The 22957-nt window shown below is 48.7% G+C and overlaps 1 protein-coding gene across 1 annotated transcript in view; it reads right to left on the reverse strand.

The window, feature by feature from the left end:
• LOC138472473 (testican-2-like) overlaps positions 1-14238 on the reverse strand; it is a 40875-nt gene extending 26637 nt beyond the window's left edge. The window contains exon 1 of the mRNA XM_069610678.1: positions 13700-14238. Coding sequence (XP_069466779.1) covers positions 13700-13894 — 195 coding nt within the window. The 5' untranslated portion in view covers positions 13895-14238. The remainder of the gene's footprint in view (positions 1-13699) is intronic.
• Between the last annotated feature and the right edge of the window lie 8719 nt (positions 14239-22957).

The raw sequence follows: 22957 nt of genomic DNA on the forward strand, positions 1-22957 counted from the left end.
TACTCACCCAATAACCCCCCACCCAAGTAAACCAGTACGGACAAGGGAGCAGGTGGGCAATGCCAGGTTGCTCGCAGCCATTTCACTCATGACCAGATGACCCTGGGCAAGGATCAAGTCAAAGGATGACCATTAGCAACTTGCCTTAGTTTGCATGGTGGCCAAGTCCAAAACAATAGTAGCTGACCAGTTACTCTACACATGTTTTATCGTCTAATGTGGGATTTATACAGCACATGTACACCACAATAATTGTCTCTGTATCTAATGTATCTTAATACTTATTTTGTATTCTTCATTTTTTTACTTTGTGAAGTTTCAAGTTACATGTCAATAGTTATGAAAATGGTGCATAGTAAAACTTATTTGAAAATGATATTGTATTGTTGAAATGATTGTATTTGTATATGTGTATTTGAAAGGATGATTTTATTATCCAAACCAATTAAAAAAAAGAAAAAAAAAGCGTCTCTGGGGATTGTGGTCAGAAGCCATGTTCCTGATAGTAAGGATTGTTTGTGTGGGGGCGACATGTTAGTGTGCGTTGAAGAGAAAGAGGTCCCTGGTTGTGAAAATCTCTGTGGGTCAGACGCATTGCTTTAAACTCAACCCTGTGTTCTACCGTCAACCAGTAGAGTTGGGGTAATGTAGGTATAATGATATCCGACGGGTGCATCCTCTGCAGGAGGCGAACTTCTGTCTTTTGCACCCTCCCTAGGTGCTTGATGCAATATGTTGGTATCTCCAGGAAGATGCAATTGGCATAGTACAGGTGCGATATCACAAGAGCTAATTTAGCCCTGTCATTTCAACCAGCCAACCAATCTGCTCTTGCCACCAATTACTAGGATTTGCTGTGAAACAAAAAATGATTAAGCTGCTGATTTATAAACAAAATGTGATGAATTTTGGGAAGAGGGCCCTGATCTCTATAACACTGGCTCATCTCTCGCAGACGTCTAAACATGAGCCGCCAACTCATTGAATATCATAGTCATTCAAATTTATTGTTTCCATGCCACCAGCCTTGCAATTAACAGACTTTGCAAGGGAAAACTGTGAGGCTGTGCTGTACACACCACTCGATATTGTCGCGCCTAATTAACACGACCCACCATTTTAGGTCTGATTTGCAAAACACAAAAATGATAATACTGCGTTTGAACTGCTTGCGATACAACTCGCATAGCTTTCAGCATTATGTGTGAAATGGGAGGTGGGTCTCTGTTCAAATGATGGGCGTATTCCAACTCATTGTGAAGCACTGGGCACATACATCTGCTCCAATTCTTCCGTGTACTACATTGGACCTACAGATCTACTCCAACTATACATTATAAAGCACTGGGCACATACATCTGCTCCAATCCTTCCTTGTATTACATTGGACATACAGACCTACTCCAACTATACATTATAAAGCACTGGGCACACACATCTGCTACAATTCTTTCTAGTACTACATTGGACATACAGATCTACTCCAGCTATACATTATAACGCACTGGGCACACACACACTTGCTCCAATTCTTCCTGGTACTACATTGGACATACAGATCTACTCCAGCTATACATTATAACGCACTGGGCACACACACACTTGCTCCAATTCTTCCTGGTACTAAATTGGACATATAGATCTACTCAAGCTATGCATTATAACGCACTGGGCGCACACACACACCTGCTCCAATTCTTCCTGATACTACATTGGACATACAGATCTACTCCAGCTATACATTATAAAGCAATGGGCACATGCATCTGCTCCAATTGTTCCTTATACTTCATTGGACATACAGATCTACTCCAGCTATACATTATAAAGCAATGGGCACATGCATCTGCTCCAATTGTTCCTTATACTTCATTGGACATACAGATTTACTCCAGCTATACATTATAAAGCATTGGGCACACACATCTGCTCCAATTCCCTTGTCTATTGCATTGGACAAACAGACGTGTTCCCACTCCACCTTGTAATGCATCGAGCATGCACACCTGCTCCAACATCTCCCTGTAATGCACAAGGTGCATAGACCTGCTTCGACTTCCTGTTATAATACATGGGGTGCAAAGAAATGCTCCAAATCTCCATTGCAATGTATTGGGGGCACACCTGATTCAACTCGCCACTTTAGCACATTGGGCGCACAGGCTGGTGATGCAGTGGGTACACACACTGGTTCCCGCTCGACACGATAATGGACGAAGCACGTGAGCCTGCCCAAATCTCCATTGTATTACATGGGGTGCACTCCAGTTCCCCAGTTTAATGCATTGGGCCACAGACTGCTCGACCTCCTGAGTGAAATACACTGGGCACATAGCCCTGCCACAACTCCCTTTTGTAATGCCCAGAGGTTTCTAAGCGCGGATCCGGGGATCTGTGTTGCTCCATGTCGTCTTCCTTCCAAGGCGAGCACGTTGCCGCTGAGCTATCTACCCTCCCACATCGTTATGCATTGGCCAAGCAGGTGTGCTCCAAATCTCATTTTAATGAATGCCACGAGTGTGGCATCCATCTTTGATTCCCTATCACAATGGATTGGAGCACAAAGCCTGCTCTTTCTCATAAGTGTACTATGCGCATGGCATACAAATCTGCTCTTACTTCCAACTGCAATGCACTCAGCATGCAGGCAGGCTGTACCTCTCCAGGAAATTGCACTAAGCACACAGGTATTCTCTTTCTCCCCTCTGCAATGCACTGGACATGCAGAGGTTCTACAATTTCATAATGCAATGCAATGAGCGTGCGAATATGTTACACCGCTCCGCAAAGCGGAACAGCTATGCGGAGCAGCTCTTACTCCCCGATGCAATGGACACGCGGTCTGGCTGCAACCACTCATTATAATGCCCTGAGCATGCAAACCTGCTCCCGGTCCAGATTATAATGCTTTGTGCATACAGCCATGTCCCAACATCCTATTCTAATGCACTAATCATGTCAATTTGCTCTACCCACCAATTGGGGTGCAGTGTACTCTGCAACCTGCTCACCCCCTACCCTCACGTCATTGTTATGCTCTAGACAGGGACACCTGCTCCAACTAACCACTGCTTTTTAAATTTGTATTTATAATGAAAGGGAGTGCTGTTTCAATCAGACACACCTGACAACTGGGTGGCACACTCACATAGACGGGTGCATGACATCATGGCAGTGTTTTAGCTGAGTTATATGTGAACTGGGAAGGACATGGAACAGGTAGTGGGAACGAAACTGACATAATAGCAACAGAGCAGTGTTATGAATAGTCATGGAGGGCGAATATGAAGCAGATAATGGGCCTCATTCTGACACTGCCGGTATCCGGGCGGTATAGTCACTAGGATATCAGCAAATGTAGTTACCTTTTCTGGCACTTAGTCCGTGGGCTGTGCCACCGGATTACGGGTGCTGGAGTAACGGAGTAAACCCCCAATTAGGACTCCATGAGGGGATCTGCCGTGATTACGTCTTTTCATGCCGGTAGGGCGCCAGCCTTCCCTCCAGCTTTAAGCTGAAGGTAACCCAGGGGCCCCACGGTTTACCCGTAGTCGGTTGGTCCGGTAAAGTGCTGGTATCCATGAAAACCGGCACTTTTTTACCCGACCAGCCGACTTAGAATGAGGCCCAAAGGAGATTAATAATGGCCACCGTGCCCCAGGATTACTTGCAAGCATGTGAAGGCCCCATGCAGGATGACGGGGCGTGATGCAACGCTACAGGATGGCCCACGGAAGACCTCTAGGATTAGCGGGCAGCGCTGAGGATGATTTTCAATGAATCAGACTGGATACGTTTTTGGTGACAGTGGACCGTACCATTGCGGAAGGGCAATAAGGAGGGGTACAAATGGGAAAGCGGAGGCAGCGCAGGGCAGGTGAGGATAGCTTGTGAGCGGAGCAAACAAGATGGGAACTAGCAGAATAGGGAGGAAGTGAGGTGCGGGGGTCATGTCCACGGAATGTATCAAACATGTTTCCATGCCCCGAAACCCCATTGTAACGCACAGCAGAATGCAAAGATGCTCCTATGAGCATTCGGGCATGTTCCCGCTTGCATTACAGCACTGTGGGCGTCCAGACCAGCTCCAACTTCCCATTGGAATGAATGGACACATGCATCTGACGCTCTCCTGTTCTATGATGTATTGGCCATGCGGACCTGCACCCATCCTCATTGCAAATGTGACGAACATGCAGATTTGCTGGAACTCTGAAGTGAGCACTAATCTGCATGCGGCTCTTTACACATCACGAACAGATCAATTATAATAGAGTGTATTTTTACCGTCTCTACTTCTCACACTGGTCTCTACCGCATCAGGCAAGTGGACCGGCTTCAACTAACCGCTATAGGGCATTGCACAGCCAGCCCGCCTGTCGGTTCCTAGTCCAAGCCATTGTACCGCATCCATCCTAGCAGTTGCCACAGTGAACTGCCTGTAACTCCGTGCTGGTACGATGGTGCTGCTCCAATCTCTACTTGTGGTTGACTGGTCGCGATGGATGGAGCTGACCCTTCTCCTCAATGTAAAGACCTGGGTACAACAAAGCTGTTCCAGCTGCTCGCTGCAGTCAACTAGCGGCAGGGGAGTAACCCCAACTCTTCGTTGAAATAAACTTGCAACCTGAATGCTTCGTTGTGAAGAACTGAGCACGAGGGGACAGTCCCATCTCCTCACTGCAATGAACTGGCCGAAATGGGGCTAGCCCAACTCCTCATTGCAATGAGCTTGCAGCCAATGGGGTTCTCCAATTGCTGATTGTTAATGAACCGGGCATGAGGGGTCTGTCCAATCACCTCGCTGCAATCAAATGGGTGCTATGGGTCTACCCTAACTCCTCAATGCATAACTATGCTGGTCCATCTCCTTAGTGCAAGGAACTGGGCACAATTAAGTTGTCCCCATTTCTCAATGCAGTTATCTGGCCTCAGTGGAGATACTCCACCTATTTTTGCAATGTACTTGACAAAATGCAGCTGTACTGACACCCCGTTGACATGACTGTGAACAAAAGACCTGCTTCAACCCCTTCTTATAAAGAATATGTCACAATGACAGTGCCACAAATACACTTTGCGATCAATTGGCTAATTAGGCTTCGCTCCAAATTCCATGTTGCACATCGTTGGCCGTAAAATACCTGCTCCTGCTTTCTATCACAATTCCTAGTGCCCTATTGCAAAATTCATTTTAATGCACTATTCATGATAGCGTGGTCTAAAATCCAACATATAATGCATGTGACACTAGCTAGCCCAAATCTAGTCTGTAATGCCCCAGGCACGTCGGAGGTGTTCCAAATCCAGCTTGTAATGCACCGGACCTATAGAGCTGCCTCAAATCCAGATTGAAGTGCACGAGGCAAGAGAGTACGTTCACAAATGCATACTGTAACACTGGGCACAATAGAAATGTCCCAGATTCACTTCACTACACTGGCTCCCAGTAAAACATCGCATCACCTTCAAAACAATGTGCATAACGCACAGGGCAATCAGTGGACAAGGAGCAGAATTCCTACAAAAGAAAATAACAATCTACAAGCCAACAAGACTCCTCAGGTCAAGCAACGAAATACGCCTGACTCCAAAACCATACCTCAAGAAAACACTTGGAGGCACCTCCTTCTACCACTTAGCCGCAAAAACCTGGAACAACATCCCAAAAGAATTAAGAAACACCCAAAATCAGCTGAAATTTAGGAAATTACTAAAAACCTGGCTCTTCAATAGCACTGACTCAAACTGAAAACAGAAACAGAAAGGAAAGGGGATGACTAAGCGGGAGCAGACACGGACAACCCCCAGTACTGACTGTGGACAACTCCTTATGTGGAGAAGCTACCATGGCACCTGGACAAGGGATGCCGGGTAGAGTGGAACAGAGGCGACACACACACGGAGACAGTGTCAACAACCCACCCTACCCCAACACCCGCACTCGCCCCTTAGTTGCCACCAGGTACCACAGTGTTGTGGAAGTGTCAGGATATTGGCAATCACCACACTAGCTGAGTTGTGGACATTGTCAGGTGCACCAGCAGTATGAGCGTGAAGGGAAGTCAGGTAGGGCTGCGAGGGAGGCTGGGGGAGGAGGGGGCCAGACATGAAAGAGACCTTGAAGGCCGGACTGACCCAGATCAGGACAGAGGTGCAGGGGCGCTCCCGAACCCCACCTGGGAATTACAGAAGCCCAGCGCCTCAATTCAGGATAAAGATGCCAACTAACCAATTGCACTAACAATTTCCTCCTCTGCATACACCTCTCAAACTCCAAACCAAACACAACCACAAACCTACAGCACAACAAACTGCACCAACTTCACTACACTGCAACAACAAAACAAAAAATGCACATAGACTCGCACAACAGTACACGACAACTACTGCCCGCAAACACCCCAGGCCCAGCCAACAGACCCACCGGGCTGAGGCCGCCAACAGCACATCACTGCTCTCTTGCACTTTTCCAGCTTCCTCCCACTAACCCCCCCTCCCTCTTTCAGATCCGCCTGAGCGCCAGGGGACCACTCCAGTGGTGATAGTGTGCGGTACAAATGTCCTTTAACATTAACATTAACATAGGTACCTGCCCCAAATCCTATCCTGCATTTAATGCGCTGCACACAATAGAGCTGCCCCAAAACCAGACTAAAACAAACCTTAACACACTGGCACAATAGAAATGTCCCAAATTCTCTTCACCGCCCTGGATTCAAGAGCTGCTTGCCTATAATGCACTCGGCCCAGTAGAGCTGTACCAAAACCAGACTATTGGAACCTGGGCAAACGAATACTTCCACAAAGACAACCTTTAACACACTGGCACAATAGAAATGTCCCAAATTGTCTTCAACACCCTGGAAACAATACCGCATTGCCAAAAAGCTTGCCTATAATGCACTGGGCCCAATAGAGCTGTGCCAAATCCGAACAATATCAATCTGGGCAAATGAATACTTTCACAAAGACAAGCTTTAACACACTGGCACAAAAGAAATGTCCCAAATTCTCCTCGCCTCACTGGATACAATAGAGCTTCTGAAAATGTTGCCTCTAATCCCAGGGCCCAATAGAGCTGCCCCAAATCCAGACTAAAACAAACTGGACAAATGAATACTTTCACAAAGACAAGCTTTAACACACTGGCACAAAAGAAATGTCCCAAATTCTCTTCACCTCACTGGATACAATATAGCTGCTGGAAATGTTGCCTCTAATCCCAGGGCCCAATAGAGCTGCCCCAAATCCAGACTAAAACAAACTGGACAAATGAATACTTTCACAAAGACAACCTTTAACACACTGGCACAATAGAAATGTCCCAAATTCTCTTCACGACCCTGGATAAAATAGAGCTGTTGGAGATGTTGCCTATAATGCACTGGGCCCAGTACAACTGTGCCAAATCCAGACTATAGAAACCTGGGCAAATGACTATTTTCACAAAGACAAGCTTTAAAGCACTGGCACAAAAATGTCCCAAATTCACTTCACCACCATAGATACCTGCCCCAAATCTTATCCTGCATTTAATGCGCTGCGCACATTAGAGCTGCCCCAAATCCAGACTATAGCAACCTGGGCCAATCAATACTTTTACAAAGACAACCTTTAACACATTGGCACAATAGAAATGTACAAAATTCACTTCACCACCCTGGGAACAATTACAGCTGCCAAAAAGCTTGATTATAATGCACTGGGTGCAATAGAGCTGTGCCAAATCCGAACTATAGCAACCTGGGCAAATTAATACTTACACAAAGACAAGCTTTAACACACGGGCACAATAGAAATGTCCAACATTCACTTCACCACCCTGGATACAATATAGCTGTCGAAAAGCTTGCCTATAAAGTACTGGGCCCAATAGAGCTGTAACAAATTCAGACTATAGCAACCTGGGCAAATCAATACTTTTACAAAGACAACTTTTAACACATTGGCACAATAGAAATGTACAAAATTCACTTCACCACCCTGGGAACAATTACAGCTGCCAAAAAGCTTGATTATAATGCACTGGGCGCAATAGAGCTGTGCCAAATCCGAACTATAGCAACCTGGGCAAATGAATACTTACACAAAGACAAGCTTTAACACACTGGCACAATAGAAATGTCCAACATTCACTTCACCACCCTGGATACAATATAGCTGTCGAAAAGCTTGCCTATAAAGTGCTGGGCCTAATAGAGCTGTAACAAATTCAGACTATAAAAACCTGGGCAAATCAATACTTTCACAAAAACAAGCTTTAACACACTGGCACAATAGAAATGTCCCAGATTCAGCCTTTAACACATTGGATACAAAGGAGCCAGCTGTCCCAAATCCAGTATATAATGCATTGGACACAATACAGCTGTCCCAAATCCAGTATATAATGCATTGGACACAATACAGCTGTCCCAGATCCAGTGTATAATGCATTGGACACAATACAGCTGTCCCAGATCCAGTGTATAATGCATTGGACACAATACAGCTGTCCCAGATCCAGTATATAATGCATTGGACACAATACAGCTGTCCCAGATCCAGTATATAATGCATTGGACACAATACAGCTGTCCCAGATCCAGTATATAATGCATTGGACACAATACAGCTGTCCCAGATCCAGTGTATAATGCATTGGACACAATACAGCTGTCCCAGATCCAGTGTATAATGCATTGGACACAATACAGCTGTCCCAGATCCAGTGTGAAATGTATGTGGCACAATAGAACTCTCCCAAAGCAAGGCTGTAAAATGTTTGCCACATCAGAGCTGCCACAAATAAAACTTTAAAGATCTTGGCACACTAGAGATGTTGTGATCTTGTAATTGGGCACATTATAGCCATCCCAAATCTAGCATATTACACCACGGGCAAGATGTCGCAATGAAACCTACAATGCTCTACACAACAGAGGTGTCCCATATCCAGCTTGCAATCCACTGGGCACAACAGAGCTGCCCAAGGCCCAGCCAGTAATGCACCAATAGAGTTATCTTAAATCTGTCCCTACAATGCACAGAGAGCCCGCCGCTGGCACAGCTACCCATTGGAATGAGCTGTCTGTTGCAATCCTGAGGCCCCAGCTGATCTGCCACAGCTCGCCTTTGCACATCTCCGGGCACAAAGGACCTTTGCAATGCACGGCACTCAACGGGGCCCATTGCAAGGCAGTGCGCACAGTACATGGACTCTAACCGTAGCGTTCAGCGCAATGGGCGGGTCGCTTTCCTGACAGGTCCCCAGTGCAGTGGGCAGTATAGCGCTGGGCAGTACAGGGTTGTCTTTGGACGAGTGCTGAGGCACGTGCTCTGGCAAACGGGGGGACTGCGAGTGAGTGGAGCAGGTGCCCTGTCTGCCCTCTGCGGCAGAATGGAGGCGTTTATTACGGGGGCTGCCCTGCCTCGAATGCACAGACGCAGGCACACGCAGGGGTGACGCGGCAGTCAGAGCACGTGCCCCCCCCCTCCCGCCCACTCCCCGAAAAGAGGCTATGAGAGAGGGAGAGAGTAGGCTCCAAGCATGCATGAAATCACCCCCCCTCCGGACTGCAGCATCGACCTTTCTATAAATGCACAGAGAATTACACAAAAGCAGGAGTGGGGGGACCGTTCTCTCTCTAAAATGCACCCCGCCCCCCCACCGCTCACGGAGCAGTTCAGTGCATGCCCTGGCATTGCAGAAAGGCAGGAGTGAGGTGGCACCCCTCTCTCTCTCTATAATACAACCCCCCATGGTGCAGATATGTGCCTGTCCTGGCATTGCAAAAATGCAGGAGTGAGGTGGCGCCCCTCCCTCTCTCTATAATACAACCCCCCTCCACCCCCCATGGTGCAGTTCAGTGCCTGTCCTGGCATTGCAGAAATGCAGGAGTGGGGTGGCACCCTTCTCTCTCTCTATACTACAACCCCCCCATGGTGCAGTTCAGTGCATGTCCTGGCATTGCAGAAATGCAGGAGTGGGGTGGCACCCCTCTCTCTCTATAATACAACCCCCACCCCATGGTGCAGTTCAGTGCCTGTCTTGGCATTGCAGAAATGCAGGAGTGGGGTGGCACCCCTCTCTCTCTATAATACAACCCCCACCCCATGGTGCAGTTCAGTGCCTGTCCTGGCATTGCAGAAATGCAGGAGGGAGGTGGCACCCTTCTCTCGCTATAATAAACTCCCCCCACCCCCATGGTGCAGTTCAGTGCATGTCCTGGCATTGCAGAAATGCAGGATTGAGGTGGCACCCTTCTCTCTCTATAATACACTCCCCCACCCCCACGGTGCAGTTCAGTGCCTGTCTGGCATTGCAGAAATGCAGGAGTGAGTTGGCAACCTTCTCTCGCTATAATACACTCCCCCCACCCCCATGGTGCAGTTCAGTGCCTGCCCTGGCATTGCAGAAATGCAGGATTGAGGTGGCACCCTTCTCTCGCTATAATACAGTGCCCCCACCCCCATGGTGCAGTTCAGTGCCTGTCCTGGCATTGCAGAAATGCAGGAGGGAGGTGGCACCATTCTCTCTCTATATAATACACTCCCCCACCCCCATGGTGCAGTTCAGTGCCTGTCCTCGCATTGCAGAAATGCAGGAGTGAGGTGGCACCCCTCTCTCTCTCTATAATACAACCCCCGCCCCCCATGGTGCAGTTCAGTGACTTGTCTGGCATTGCAAAAATGCAGGAGGGAGGTGGCACCCTTCTCTCTCTCTGTAATACAACCCGCCTCCGCCCCCCATGGTGCAGTTCAGTGACTGGTCTGGCATTGCAGAAATGCAGGAGTGAGGTGGCACCCTTCTCTCGCTATAATACATTCCCCCCACCCCCATGGTGCAGTTCAGTGTCTGTCCTGGCATTGCAGAAATGCAGGAGTGAGGTGGCACCCTTCTCTCGCTATAATAAACTCCCCGCACCCCCATGGTGCGGTTCAGTGCCAGCCCTGGCATTGCAGAAATGCAGGATTGAGGTGGCACCCTTCTCTCTCTATATATTACACTCCCCCCACCCCATGGTGCAGTTTAGTGCCTGTCCTGTCATTGCAGAAATGCAGGAGTGAGGTGGCACCCCTCTCTCTCTCTATAATACAACCCCCGCCCCCATGGTGCAGTTCAGTGACTTGTCTGGCATTGCAGAAATGCAGGAGGGAGGTGGCACCCTTCTCTCTCTCTGTAATACATCCCGCCTCCACCCCCCATGGTGCAGTTCAGTGCCTGGCCTGGCATTGCAGAAATGCAGGATTGAGGTGGCACCCTTCTCTCGCTATAATAAACTCCCCCCACCCCCATGGTGCTGTCCAGTGCCTGCCCTGGCATTGCAGAAATGCAGGAGGGAGGTGGGACCCTTCTCTCTCTATATAATACAGCCCCCACCCCATGGTGCAGTTCAGTGCATGTCCTGGCATTGCAGAAATGCAGGAGTGAGGTGGCACCCCTCTCTCTCTCTCTATAATACAACCCCCGCCCCCATGGTGCAGTTCAGTGACTGGCCTGGCATTGCAGAAATGCAGGAGGGAGGTGGCACCCTTCTCTCTCTCTATAATACAACCCGCCTCCACCCCCCATGGTGCAGTTCAGTGCATGTCCTGGCATTGCAGAAATGCAGGAGTGAGGTGGCGCCCTTCTCTCGCTATAATACACTCCCCCCACCCCCATGGTGCTGTCCAGTGCCTGCCCTGGCATTGCAGAAATGCAGGAGTGAGGTGGCACCCTTCTCTCTCTATATAATACAGCCCCCACCCCATGGTGCAGTTCAGTGCATGCCGGGCATTGCAGAAATGCAGGAGTGAGGTGGCACCGCTCTCTCTCTCTGTAATACAACCCCCCCCCCCCCCATGGTGCAGTTCAGTGACTGGCCTGGCATTGCAGAAATGCAGGATTGAGGTGGCACCCTTCTCTCGCTATAATACACTCCCCCCATCCCCATGGTGCAGTTCAGTGTCTGTCCTGGCATTGCAGAAATGCAGGAGTGAGGTGGCACCCTTCTCTCGCTATAATACACTCCCCCACCCCCATGGTGCAGTTCAGTGCCTGGCCTGGCATTGCAGAAATGCAGGATTGAGGTGGCACCCTTCTCTCGCTATAATACACTGCCCCCACTCCCATGGTGCAGTTCAGTGCCTGTCCTGGCATTGCAGAAATGCAGGAGGGAGGTGGCACCCTTCTCTCTCTCTATAATACACTCCCCCCACCCCATGGTGTAGTTAGTGCCTGTCCTGTCATTGCAGAAATGCAGGAGTGAGGTGGCACCCCTCTCTCTCTCTATAATACAACCCCCGCCCCCCATGGTGCAGTTCAGTGACTTGTCTGGCATTGCAGAAATGCAGGAGGGGGGTGGCACCCTTCTCTCTCTCTGTAATACAACCCGCCTCCACCCCCCATGGTGCAGTTCAGTGACTGGCCTGGCATTGCAGAAATGCAGGAGTGAGGTGGCACCCTTCTCTCGCTATAATACACTCCCCCCACCCCCATGGTGCTGTCCAGTGCCTGCCCTGGCATTGCAGAAATGCAGGAGTGAGGTGGCACCCCTCTCTCTATAATACAACCCCTCCCCCCTGCGCACCCCTCATGCTGCAGTCCGGTGCATGTCCTGGCATTGCAGGAATGCAGGAGGGGTGAAAAGGAGTGCATCCGCCATGTGTGTGTTATTCAGCCCCCACTCCCGCCAACCCCTATATCCATGGCGCGGTATAGGGCCGGCCCTGCCCAAAGGTACGCAGGTAATTACCGCGAGGGCAACCTCCAGGTGTGCAGCGCGCCCCCACCTGCACACGGTGGTGAATACCGTCCACCCAGCCTGCTCACACGGAAGATAGACAGAACATTAAAAGCAAACGCAGAGGTGCGTGGGGACGCGCTCAATGCGCCCCCAGCCCAACTTTACTGGCTGCCGCCCCTATGCTTCCAAAACAGTGCAGTAGTGACGACCTGACCAGGCATCCTTCCCATGTACTTCCTCTACATATCGCTCCTACCGCCCCCCCCCACTCTCTCCCCCAACCCCGCTCGCTGGCCACCATGCTCATTACGGTATACAAGAATGGCATGCATTCTGTGTGATGCGCCGCCCACCACAGCCAACGTCCGCCTGTCCACAAGTCCACAGCACTGCAAATGCAGGTGTACGAGGGTAACCTTCCTGCAGGCCCCCCTCCCTCGTCCTTGCTGCCCGCTGACCGCATGCACACGGGGGGCAGAGAGTTGCAGATGGGCATGGGTCAGAGGGCGCCCCCCACACGTGCACCGCGCTCCTGGGGGCCAGGTACCGCCTGTATTCTGGACATGTATATGTAGAGGTGCGACTAGCGCTACCTATGCGCACGGAGGCGCCCCTTGTTTCCAGCAATACCCCCCCCCCCATTTCACTATTCCCCTACTCTCCCCCTCCCCCACCCCTGCCTTGCACATGGATGTATTCATTCACAGTTTTTTTCCCTCGTTGTGCGCTCTTTCTCAACTCTCATCTCCCTCGGGGTTCACTTACCGAACCCCAGTTTCGAGAACCCTTCAGAGGAGGTGTGCCAGGCTCCCCGTCGTACCCCGTGCGCACTCAGAATCAGATGCCATCCTCGCCACCTATGCCTTTCCAGCGCTGCCCTCTCTCCTCCCCCGCCCCGTGCCGCCGCCCCCCCCCCCTCGCCCCCCTTCCCCCGCGCCCAGAGCATCCCACCCCAGGACTCCCCGAGTCCCCTGCCCGCCAGCACTCACGTCTCTGAAGCGGTTCCAGTGCTTGATCTTCCCGCTGTACTGGGAGATGGACGACAGCCATTGCTCGTCCTCCATGAAATTGCCGGTGCTCTCGCCGGCTTCCCTGGCGGGGGCCTCGCCCTCTGTCCAGGCGACGGGCACCAGGAGGAGCAGGAGCGGCAGGAGGCAGCCGGGGGCCCGCATGGTGGGCGCCATGAAGGTGGCAGGGGGTGCGGGAGCTCCCGGGGAGGCAGGGGTTCCGGAAGCGATGGGGCTCGCTACGGCTGGTGCTGATGCTGACGCCTGGATCCCAGAGCTGCTGCTGCTGCACGGCAAAGGCTGAGACTGAGGGATGCAGGAGGCTGCAGAGAAGGAGGGGAATCCGGGGCGGGGAGGCGGGGGAGCAGCGCCCCAGCTGACATCACATACCTGCAAACAAATTATGGTGCGTGCTTTCCAAAGGGCTCCGCTCACCGAGGCCTTTTCGGGCCTTTAGTCTGCATATTTCTAACTACAACAAGCGGCAGAAGCGACTACGTTTCATTCCCCAGCTCTACGGCTGTTTTCCACTATCTCATCGGGATGTCGTGCTTCTAAATCTCCTCACGGCCACATCTCGCGTATCTTAACCACATGCCAATAGGCGATACGAAAGCATACATCGTTTTTGCCTAGTTTTCTCGTCATATTTTACGTTTTGTTTCTATTTCCACCTTGATAAAAAAAAAAATCCCCCCCCCCATGAAGATTAAAGCGAGGTTTAAAAGCCCCCCACGGCTATGGAGTCTGGCAATGGAGGGTTGAGAAGTCTCCTCCCCCTGTTGTGCCAGACTCGGCGACATCTAACAGTCCCCTTCTGCCACAGGGGCAGTAAACGGGGGGTTGCAATAACCCCCTCTCCTTTCGCGTCCGTTAATGAGGGAAGGGGTGATCAATAGTCCCCTTACCCTATAGCCAGACAATGGATAATTTAAAAGTCACTTTCTCCTATAGTGCCAGTTAATGGAGCATCAGGAGGTCTCCCCCTTTTGTAGGGTCTGTCAACTGGGGGGAGAGCGGGTGATGCAGATGCAGGTTGGGGCGTGGGGGGGGGGGGTTATGTGTCAAGAAGACTGCTTCCCATATAGTGCAAGGCAATGAGGAATCGCGACATCTCTGCCTCCCTAGTGCCAGTCAGTGTGGGGGTGGGGTCAATACATCTTCCTCTTCTATAGGGCCTGTCAATGGGGGGAATCAAGGGGTCCTCGTCTCCTATAGTCACAGACAATGGGGAGCCTAGACTTGTCTTTCTCCTGCAGAGCCAGTCCATGAGGGATCAAGATACCTCCCTCTGCTATAGCGCCTGTCATCGGCGAATCAGGAGGTCTTCTTCTCCTGTAGTTCCAGACGAATGGGGCTCTAGAACTCTCCCTCTCCTATAGCGCCTGTCACCGGCGAATCAGGAGGTCTTCTTCTCCTGTAGTTCCAGACGATTGGGGCTCTAGAACTCTCCCTCTCGTATGGCGCCTCTCGATGGGGAATCGTGAAGACTCCTTCTCCTGTAGTGCCTGTCAGTGGGGTACCTAGAAGTCTCCCTCTACAGTAGAATCTTTCAATGGAGGATCAAGGCGTCTCCCACTCAAAAAGTGCCCAACATCCAAGATTTTCAGTTCATTACAATGAGTTGTTGACACCCATCTGCTGCGTGATGAGGGTCAGGGGTGCAATGTTTGAGGTCTGTGGTGTAACGGGTTTATAACACAGAACACTCCAGCCAGGGACTCCTTCCCCTGACAATGAAAGTGGCGCACAACAAAAACGCTTTCTATCCTTAATCAATCACGAGTTCTTTTATTTGAGTAGGCCCCCAACCCGTCTCGCACCCACCTTCACAAACACACAGGGTCACAATGGACTAGGAACCAGGCCGGTGTCTATCAAGAAGATATTTATTAATTTTGTGGTTTAATGAAAATGAAAGCAAAATCAAACAATTTGACAGCAGCCACCACTGTTGTGGCATTATAAATGCAAAGATTCCCACCACACAGTTAGCTCAAAATCCCCATATTTCTCATGAATTTTTAATGGCAAACAGGAAAATGATTTTGGAGCAATTGATAGCATGAATCTTAAGCACTCCTCCTGCAACACTCACCACCAAACACCAGCTAACTAGTAGTAAAGATAAAGAGAGAAAAATCGAATTGAGAATACAGCCCACCACCCCAAGATGGGAAGTCAGAAAAAAAAATGAAAACCCGATTTAGGAGCAAAACACCAGAATCGGATTTGCTGATTTCTCACACAGCGCTCACAACCGCAGTGGGACAGCTAGAAAGGAAATTCAGGTTGCTACACTTCAGAAGATAAGGAAGCCTAAAGACTACTACTAAGCATACCAGGGCAACGTGAACACAGGGTAGGAAAATCGATTTTGGGACAGAAAACAATGCAAACAAAAATACATGCGCCAAAATGGAAATTCATTTTTGCACGGGATTTGTGATGACAGGCAGACACAGAAAGGGCTTGGCTGTCAAAATCAGAAATCGGTTTTAAGGATGAGGAACAGAGACACATAACAGAGAGGATTCTAACACAAAGGGGTTGCTCTCAATGGGACTACGGTTTGTTTTTCAATGGGACAGATGCAAATTTAGGAATTCGTAGCAATGCACAGTACACGGGCAAATTCAGTTTTTGTTACACAAAGACTCATTATGTTGAGGCTTTACTTTAATGGCTATAGTTATCAAAGAAAGGCACTTGGCACGAGGTGGTTAATTTTGAATTTCAACCAACTCACACCATGAATCTCTTTATTGCGGAATTAATTGATTTACTTGAAAATAATGCTAAGGATTTATACAGACTACTGAAAGATTTAACAATGGAATACGCTAACATACACAGGCTAATACAGATTCTTCTATGGAAAGGTGAATGACGTATACTGACAATTTGGGACTTTCAATGGGATGCAAGATTCAAAAGAGAGGGGTATGCAATTAAGGACTGGGGCTATTTGCTACTTATAATGTAAGCATGGGTTTGGGATTTTGGAAAGCCAGCGAGGTGTCTGGTCACTCTGGACAGCTCATACAATGGATCTGGTCACTGCGCTTTCCTGGATGGGATTCTGGACAGCTAGGCCAGGGTCTGGTCAATGCGCCCTTCTGGATGGGTTTCTGGACAGCTAGGCCCGGTTCTGGTCACTGTGCTCTCCTGGATGGGGTCAGCTAGGCAAGGATCTAGACACTGCACTCTCTTGGATGAGATCAGCTGCCTCCTCTCCTGTCTCCCCCGGATTCTTGTGTATGTCTGGATCTGGAATCTGTGTATCTTGCTGTGGATGGATGGATGGATGGATGGATCTCTTGTGTCTCTCTGTTTCCCCCTTATATAGCCCGAATTACATCATTCATTTTACAATCTGGGGAAGTACTCTGGAATTACTCACATCCTGGGATAGGACAGTCTTTCATTCCTCTCTCCGCCCCCTGGGCCTATTGGTTCAGGGGAGAGAGCATAATGTGTCTATTTGCATTTATGACACTTCTTTGTTTCTTATGTCCAATTTTCAGCAAAAATGTGTTATGGATCATAACTCCAAACTTATAAGAGCCACCTCCATAAGTAGTGTATGTGCGGTTTCAGTGTGTCACAGGGAATTAGACAAGCCGACCACCAGCTCCATGCAAGGTAGCATAGCCCTTTGGCACATTTTAGCCCTTTTCTTAAATACATAATAGCTTAAATTCTACCAATGATTACACATGTTCATAACATCACTTTCCATCTTTCCACCTAGTTTCATATTTGTCCCATTTATAAATCAGCCAGCAACGCATCTTTCCTGGCCTTTTAAAGTTCCCAAAGTGCTAAAAACATGCACATGGTCTCCTTACATCTGCCGAAAAATCACATGGACAACTAGCATAATACACAATTATTACTTATTCAGGGTGCTGGGAAACATTTCTTAAAATAAAGTTCTTTAATGTCAATGTAGAGGATTAGTCACATCTGGGGGCGATGCTGCAACCTATCCCCGGCCCCCAAGAAAACTGTCTCTGCCTGTCTCGGCTTGCAACAAAGGACTTTTATGATGCCCTTTGAAGTTTGACAGTTCATCTTTCAGAGTGGGTGCCGGAGGAAATCGTTCTTCTTGGTCATGCACTAGCCACAGTGCTTTCTTTGTTCCATCTTCCAGTACTGCCCGGTAGTCTGGCAGGGCAGAGAATCCCCACACTCTCAGCCACCTCACCTGTCTTTGCTAAATAGTTAACTTATAAGCGTGACTTCCAGAGGATGCAGGACTTCCAATTGAGTTTCTTTTTCTGTCTGAGCCAAACTGGTTTTACTGGTTCTCAAGGTAGTGGAAGTCCCGTGGGGAAGAACATAAAGTACATGTGTAGCCAAACCCCCACATATTAACTGGCATTTATGTGCAAGGAAAGCTGACATTTCACAATGACTTTCAAACAGCATTTGTCCTGATTTCCTTCACACGTGTGCAAACTGTATTTCATTTAAAGTTTCAAATGCGGTTCTGCGGTTTTTGAGTGGGTTTGCATGTATTGTTGGTTCTTGGACACACAAGGTTCCTGCACAGGGTTCTCTGGTTGGACACAGAATAAAGAGAGAAAACCATGCTGTTTCTTTCATATACAATGTTTTGAGCGCAGTGGTTCACATCAAAGAGAAACAAAAGCCGTTTCCTGTTGCAATGAAGAAATCTAAGCCCCTCATGTGATTTATCAATAAGGCAATGCTGTTTTTGGGATGTATTGCCTCACTTTTTGGCATTCAGATGGAATAAAGCATGCAGGGCTGTTTTTCAATGCAGCGCATAACTTTGTTGCATTCCAGATGAAAGAAAGAACAAATGCGGGGCCTTCTTGAGTGCTCTGCGCAACTTTGGTATTCAGATGATAGAACAGTAAATGTAGAGCCGTTCTGAATTTAGGTAATTTCCTTATAATTCAAATGAAAGGAAAGCAAATGCAGAACCATTCTTTGGGTGGCAGTGTTCAATGCTTGCCACACGTGCCACGAAGACAAAAGCACAACTGTTTTGTGGCACTGTTGAAATGAGGTTTTTAGGTGAAGTGGATTTCTGCTTAGGGCCTTATATGCACCCCACAGATTCCCCCCTTCTCTTCCGTGACTTTTTGTTGGGGAAGAGTAGGGCAGAGTGGGGTTTCCTCTGGCAGAATTCTCCTTCATCAGGGAGCAGTACTCTGGGATCCCCTTCCATCTTTTAGTTGGATGGTATGGTGCAGCACCTTCTTTCCTTCACTTCCTTCCAGGTCTCCGGGGAGATCCTCTCCAGGCAAGAATGGAAGGATGTTAATTATCTAATAGAAGATAGAAAAAAACAAGTTTTAGTGCTTTTTACTGACATTATTTCCGAAAGATTTACAACAACTTCTTTTTCATTTTTATAATAACACCAAATAAATGACTCCCTGTTATCTATATGAATATGTTTTTCTCCCATCTGGGTTCCAATTCTTTACCTGTATCCTTTGGAGGTTTCCTGTGCTCTACCCTCACATGGCTCTCCAATCAGCCATAAGACCTGCTCTTTTAATGTTTATGGGGATGGTGAATTGTCAGGCCAGGCCTGGGATGGTGACCTCTTCTCCAATTTTGAACTTCAACTGCCTACGGTAGCACTGGAGCTGACTGGAAGGTTTTTCAGGATTGTCAACACCCCTGGCGTTACCCTCCATTTGAAACCGGGCTTGGCAATTAATGAGATGCAAATTAATTGTGAATTGGTTGAGAATGTTACTGCCTAAGTAGAAGACAGAGGGGACATCACGCGCAACTCAACAAATATGCTATATGCTTTTCCCAGAAATAGAAATCTTTAGCATACAACTGCTATGCAGGAGATGTTTGCAATAGGGAATTTCCAGGCCCTATACCCACTGATAAACTGACTCAACAGTGGAAATGGTCTGATCTTTTGGGAGTTTCCTGAATAACACTTCGCTGATGAAGCTTTCCTCACTATTCAGGCCTACTCTGCCGAGAACAGGCTCCCTCCCTCCACTTAACTGAAAGAGGAGGAACAGCTGTTCACCCTTCTTCTGAATATCAGCCAAGCTTTGATCAGGTTTTTCATCACTTTTTATCATGGGGTTTTCAAATTGTGGATTGGTTTAAAATTTCAGGGTGTTTCCTTACAGTGTGGAATGCCTCTTGTAACTGGAAGGGAGGTTGATTTTCAGAAATGCAGAAGAGTTCCCATGACCAGTCTATTGTCCTACAGCAATTACAGTAATGTCAGGAACTTGATTGTTCTGAAAATAGATCTCAATTTTGTCAGATCACTGCTCAACCATGTGGCATGTGCCATTTAGACTGACTAAGTTGGTGCTGTGTTTTAATTTTATGGGCCGGTTAGCCTGTGTCCAGAGGACCTTGTTCACACAGACTATTAGTGGAGACAACCTCCAAAGAAGGTCATTCCCTAAGAGACAGGTGGTACCCTCTGGAGCTAAGACTATAACCGTGTGTTTCACCTTGTGTCACCCAATTTTAATCTCCAGATCCGCAGTCCCTTCGACCGGAATTTCATTCCCGTCGAAGTTCTGGAGTTGTCCAGGAAGAGGGGTGAGAGGAATTTGGTTGCTCTACCCCTTCCTGAATTAATTTGCTCAAAGGCTCTTTTGGACAGAAGAGTGGCTTGGGATCCAGTGTCCACCAGCGTCAAAATTGCATACTGCCATTGCACCCTGACAGGGCATACAACCTATCTTCTTTCTCCTCCAAGGGGCAAAGGAAATGGGCATTTTGGGCAGTTTTCTGTGTCGGAGTTCGGGAATCTGCAAATAAAATGTGCCATCCTGAGATTGTTGGGGTTTTGGAACCCCCTTTCTCCTTTGATTCTGTGCTGTCCCCATTTTCTCAGAGACAGTCACGTGAACCGGTTTGTGGGGAGGATCCCTCAGTTATTTCTAAGTTCTCAGGGTGACGTTTCTGGGGTTTAGGTTGGTTCTAGGTCAGTCCCCATACTACCCAGTTTAAGTTATGGTCTTTTGGGACCCATTTATCTTTGGGAGGAATTCCCCCATCCTTGAAAGAGAAGTCTTTCTTCCCAGAATCCTCCAAGGATTCTTCCTCTTTAAACTGGAGGACGCGGACCTCCTCCACAAAATGAGTCTTCTTTGTCTCTTTGTTTCTCCTACTTACCCTCTGTTCCCTAGGTTGCAGCTTTTCTGGGGTAGGCGATTTGAGCTCAGGTTCAAGGGTTTCTTCTAGGGGCTTTTCACAGGTGAGGGAGGAAGCTTCCTCTAGGGTTTTGCATCCCCCTTCCTCTCGGTCCTCCTCGTCTGGAACCCGTTGGTTGTCAGGGTGTTTCACCCCATCATTGTTGCGGGGTGCCAGAGCCTTCATTTGAGATGTTCTGAGCAGCCATGTTCACCTGAGTGTTCTGCTGAGCCCTCAACACGCGACTCAGTTCTTGAGTCAAGTTCTGGACCTGGCACTCCAGTTGGGACTCCTTCTCTGGCTGATACAGGGGTCTTGAGTCAAATCTGGGTTGCTCTCGGTAAGGGTAACTGTCCCTTCTCCCAGAGTAACTTGGGTATCAAGGGTTTCCCTGGTAGGCCTCCATCCTTGGCCTCCCTTCACCCTGATTTGGTGGTCTAGACTCCTGAAAGAGGGGAGAGTGAGGAGGGTTGTCCTGAATGTTTGGATTTTGAGGGTACCTGGGGAACAAACTTAAACCAGAGGCAGGAAGGTTATTGCCCTCCTGAGGGAAGTTTGGAGGGAAGTTTCCTGGGGCTCTACTCACCTGATTGGATTCCCCCCCCCCCCCAGCCAGGGGAGTCCACAGGTACGCCAACATGGGTCTGTTCCACTTGGACCTAGGGCTGATGTAATTGGCAGAGTCAGAGGGCACATTTGTGAGATACCCTGCCTGACTACCACCTGTTGGTGACTCGTCAGAGGGTCTTCTCAGCCTCTGGTTTGGTTGGTTAGGGGGAGGTGTATTTTTAGGCCCCCCATTTCTAGGTCCAAAATGGGGGTAACCTTCACCTCCGCCACCTTGGCAGCAGTGGGTTGTTGGTTTGTTTTGGGTTTTTGGGGGGATTCTTGTTTTGTACAGGCTTTTGGACTTCATTGATCCGGGTAGTTTGCTCTATTTCCCAGCACAGGGTCCTTTTATCATGGAAGTCCCTTACCAACTGCATCATAATGTACTTACGGAGTACATGAAAATAGGTATTTATGAATTCCCTTCTGTTCGTGCGCACCCACCTAGTGGTTTGTGCAAATGCCTGCTTCAATTCCTGAACAAATTCTCTCAGGGCCTGATCCTCTCCGCACTTCAGGCCATCTTGCGAGCCTCCTGGGGGTTCCTGTGCGTAGAGAAGTGCTTCAAGGTGGCCACCTTATAGTTAGACCACCTTCAATGGTTCTGATCCTCCAGCCTAGCAAAGAAGCTGGAGTATTTGGGGGAGAACGTCCATTTGGAAAACTCTATAGAATTCTGATCATTTTTAATGTCAAAAGATATCATCTGGTCATATAGCTCCAGATGTCCCAGACTAAATACTTGGCATTTCTATGGTACAGGTTCATGAAACATCTAATGGCTTTTATCTGTCTAATGGGGTCTTTCGCCAGAGTACTCTTTTGTTTGGCAACCTTCTTTTGCCGCTGCACCTGAGTCCATTCTCCCTCAGACTCAGAGCTGCTGCTATTTGAGGTCACATCCCTACCCTGTAGGCTCTCCCTGATTCATTGAGCATGGAAGTCTCTCCCAGAATGATGGGGCTTAGTCTCTTCTCCCCTGTCGTATTTTGGGTTCTCTGGGGTTGGTCGAGAACTCCCCCCACCTCCCTGATTAGGTGGAGGTTTTCAGAATACTCTTTTGGGGCCTCAACTAAGACTCCTATTTCTCAGCAAAACGAACCAAGTGGTACCTTTCTAGCTGATGATTCTGCAAGTCTAGCTCCCTGACTTCTTCTTCATAGGAGTCTCCCTGGTCAGATATATTGTCAATAATATTTCTGAACAGGGATGCACGTCCACCAATCTCTGATGGACGCTGGCCCGTCGGTTCAATCATACTGGGCCTAATTGAGTCCAGCTGCCTCACGGCTCCTAATTCTTGGGAATTTGTAGACATGAAGTTATCAACGCCTTGCGCATACAGGGTGGTAACTTGACTTGAGGCCCCTGGTACAGAGTGCATCACACTGTGATCAGAGATTGCCCTGCCATTCTCTAACTGTTCGGGGTTCCTCACATGCCTATTTAACCCATCACACTCTT

Source organism: Ambystoma mexicanum, chromosome 8 (genome assembly GCF_040938575.1).
Source record: "Ambystoma mexicanum isolate Mex_15411 chromosome 8, UKY_AmexF1_1, whole genome shotgun sequence".
NCBI lineage: Eukaryota > Metazoa > Chordata > Amphibia > Caudata > Ambystomatidae > Ambystoma > Ambystoma mexicanum.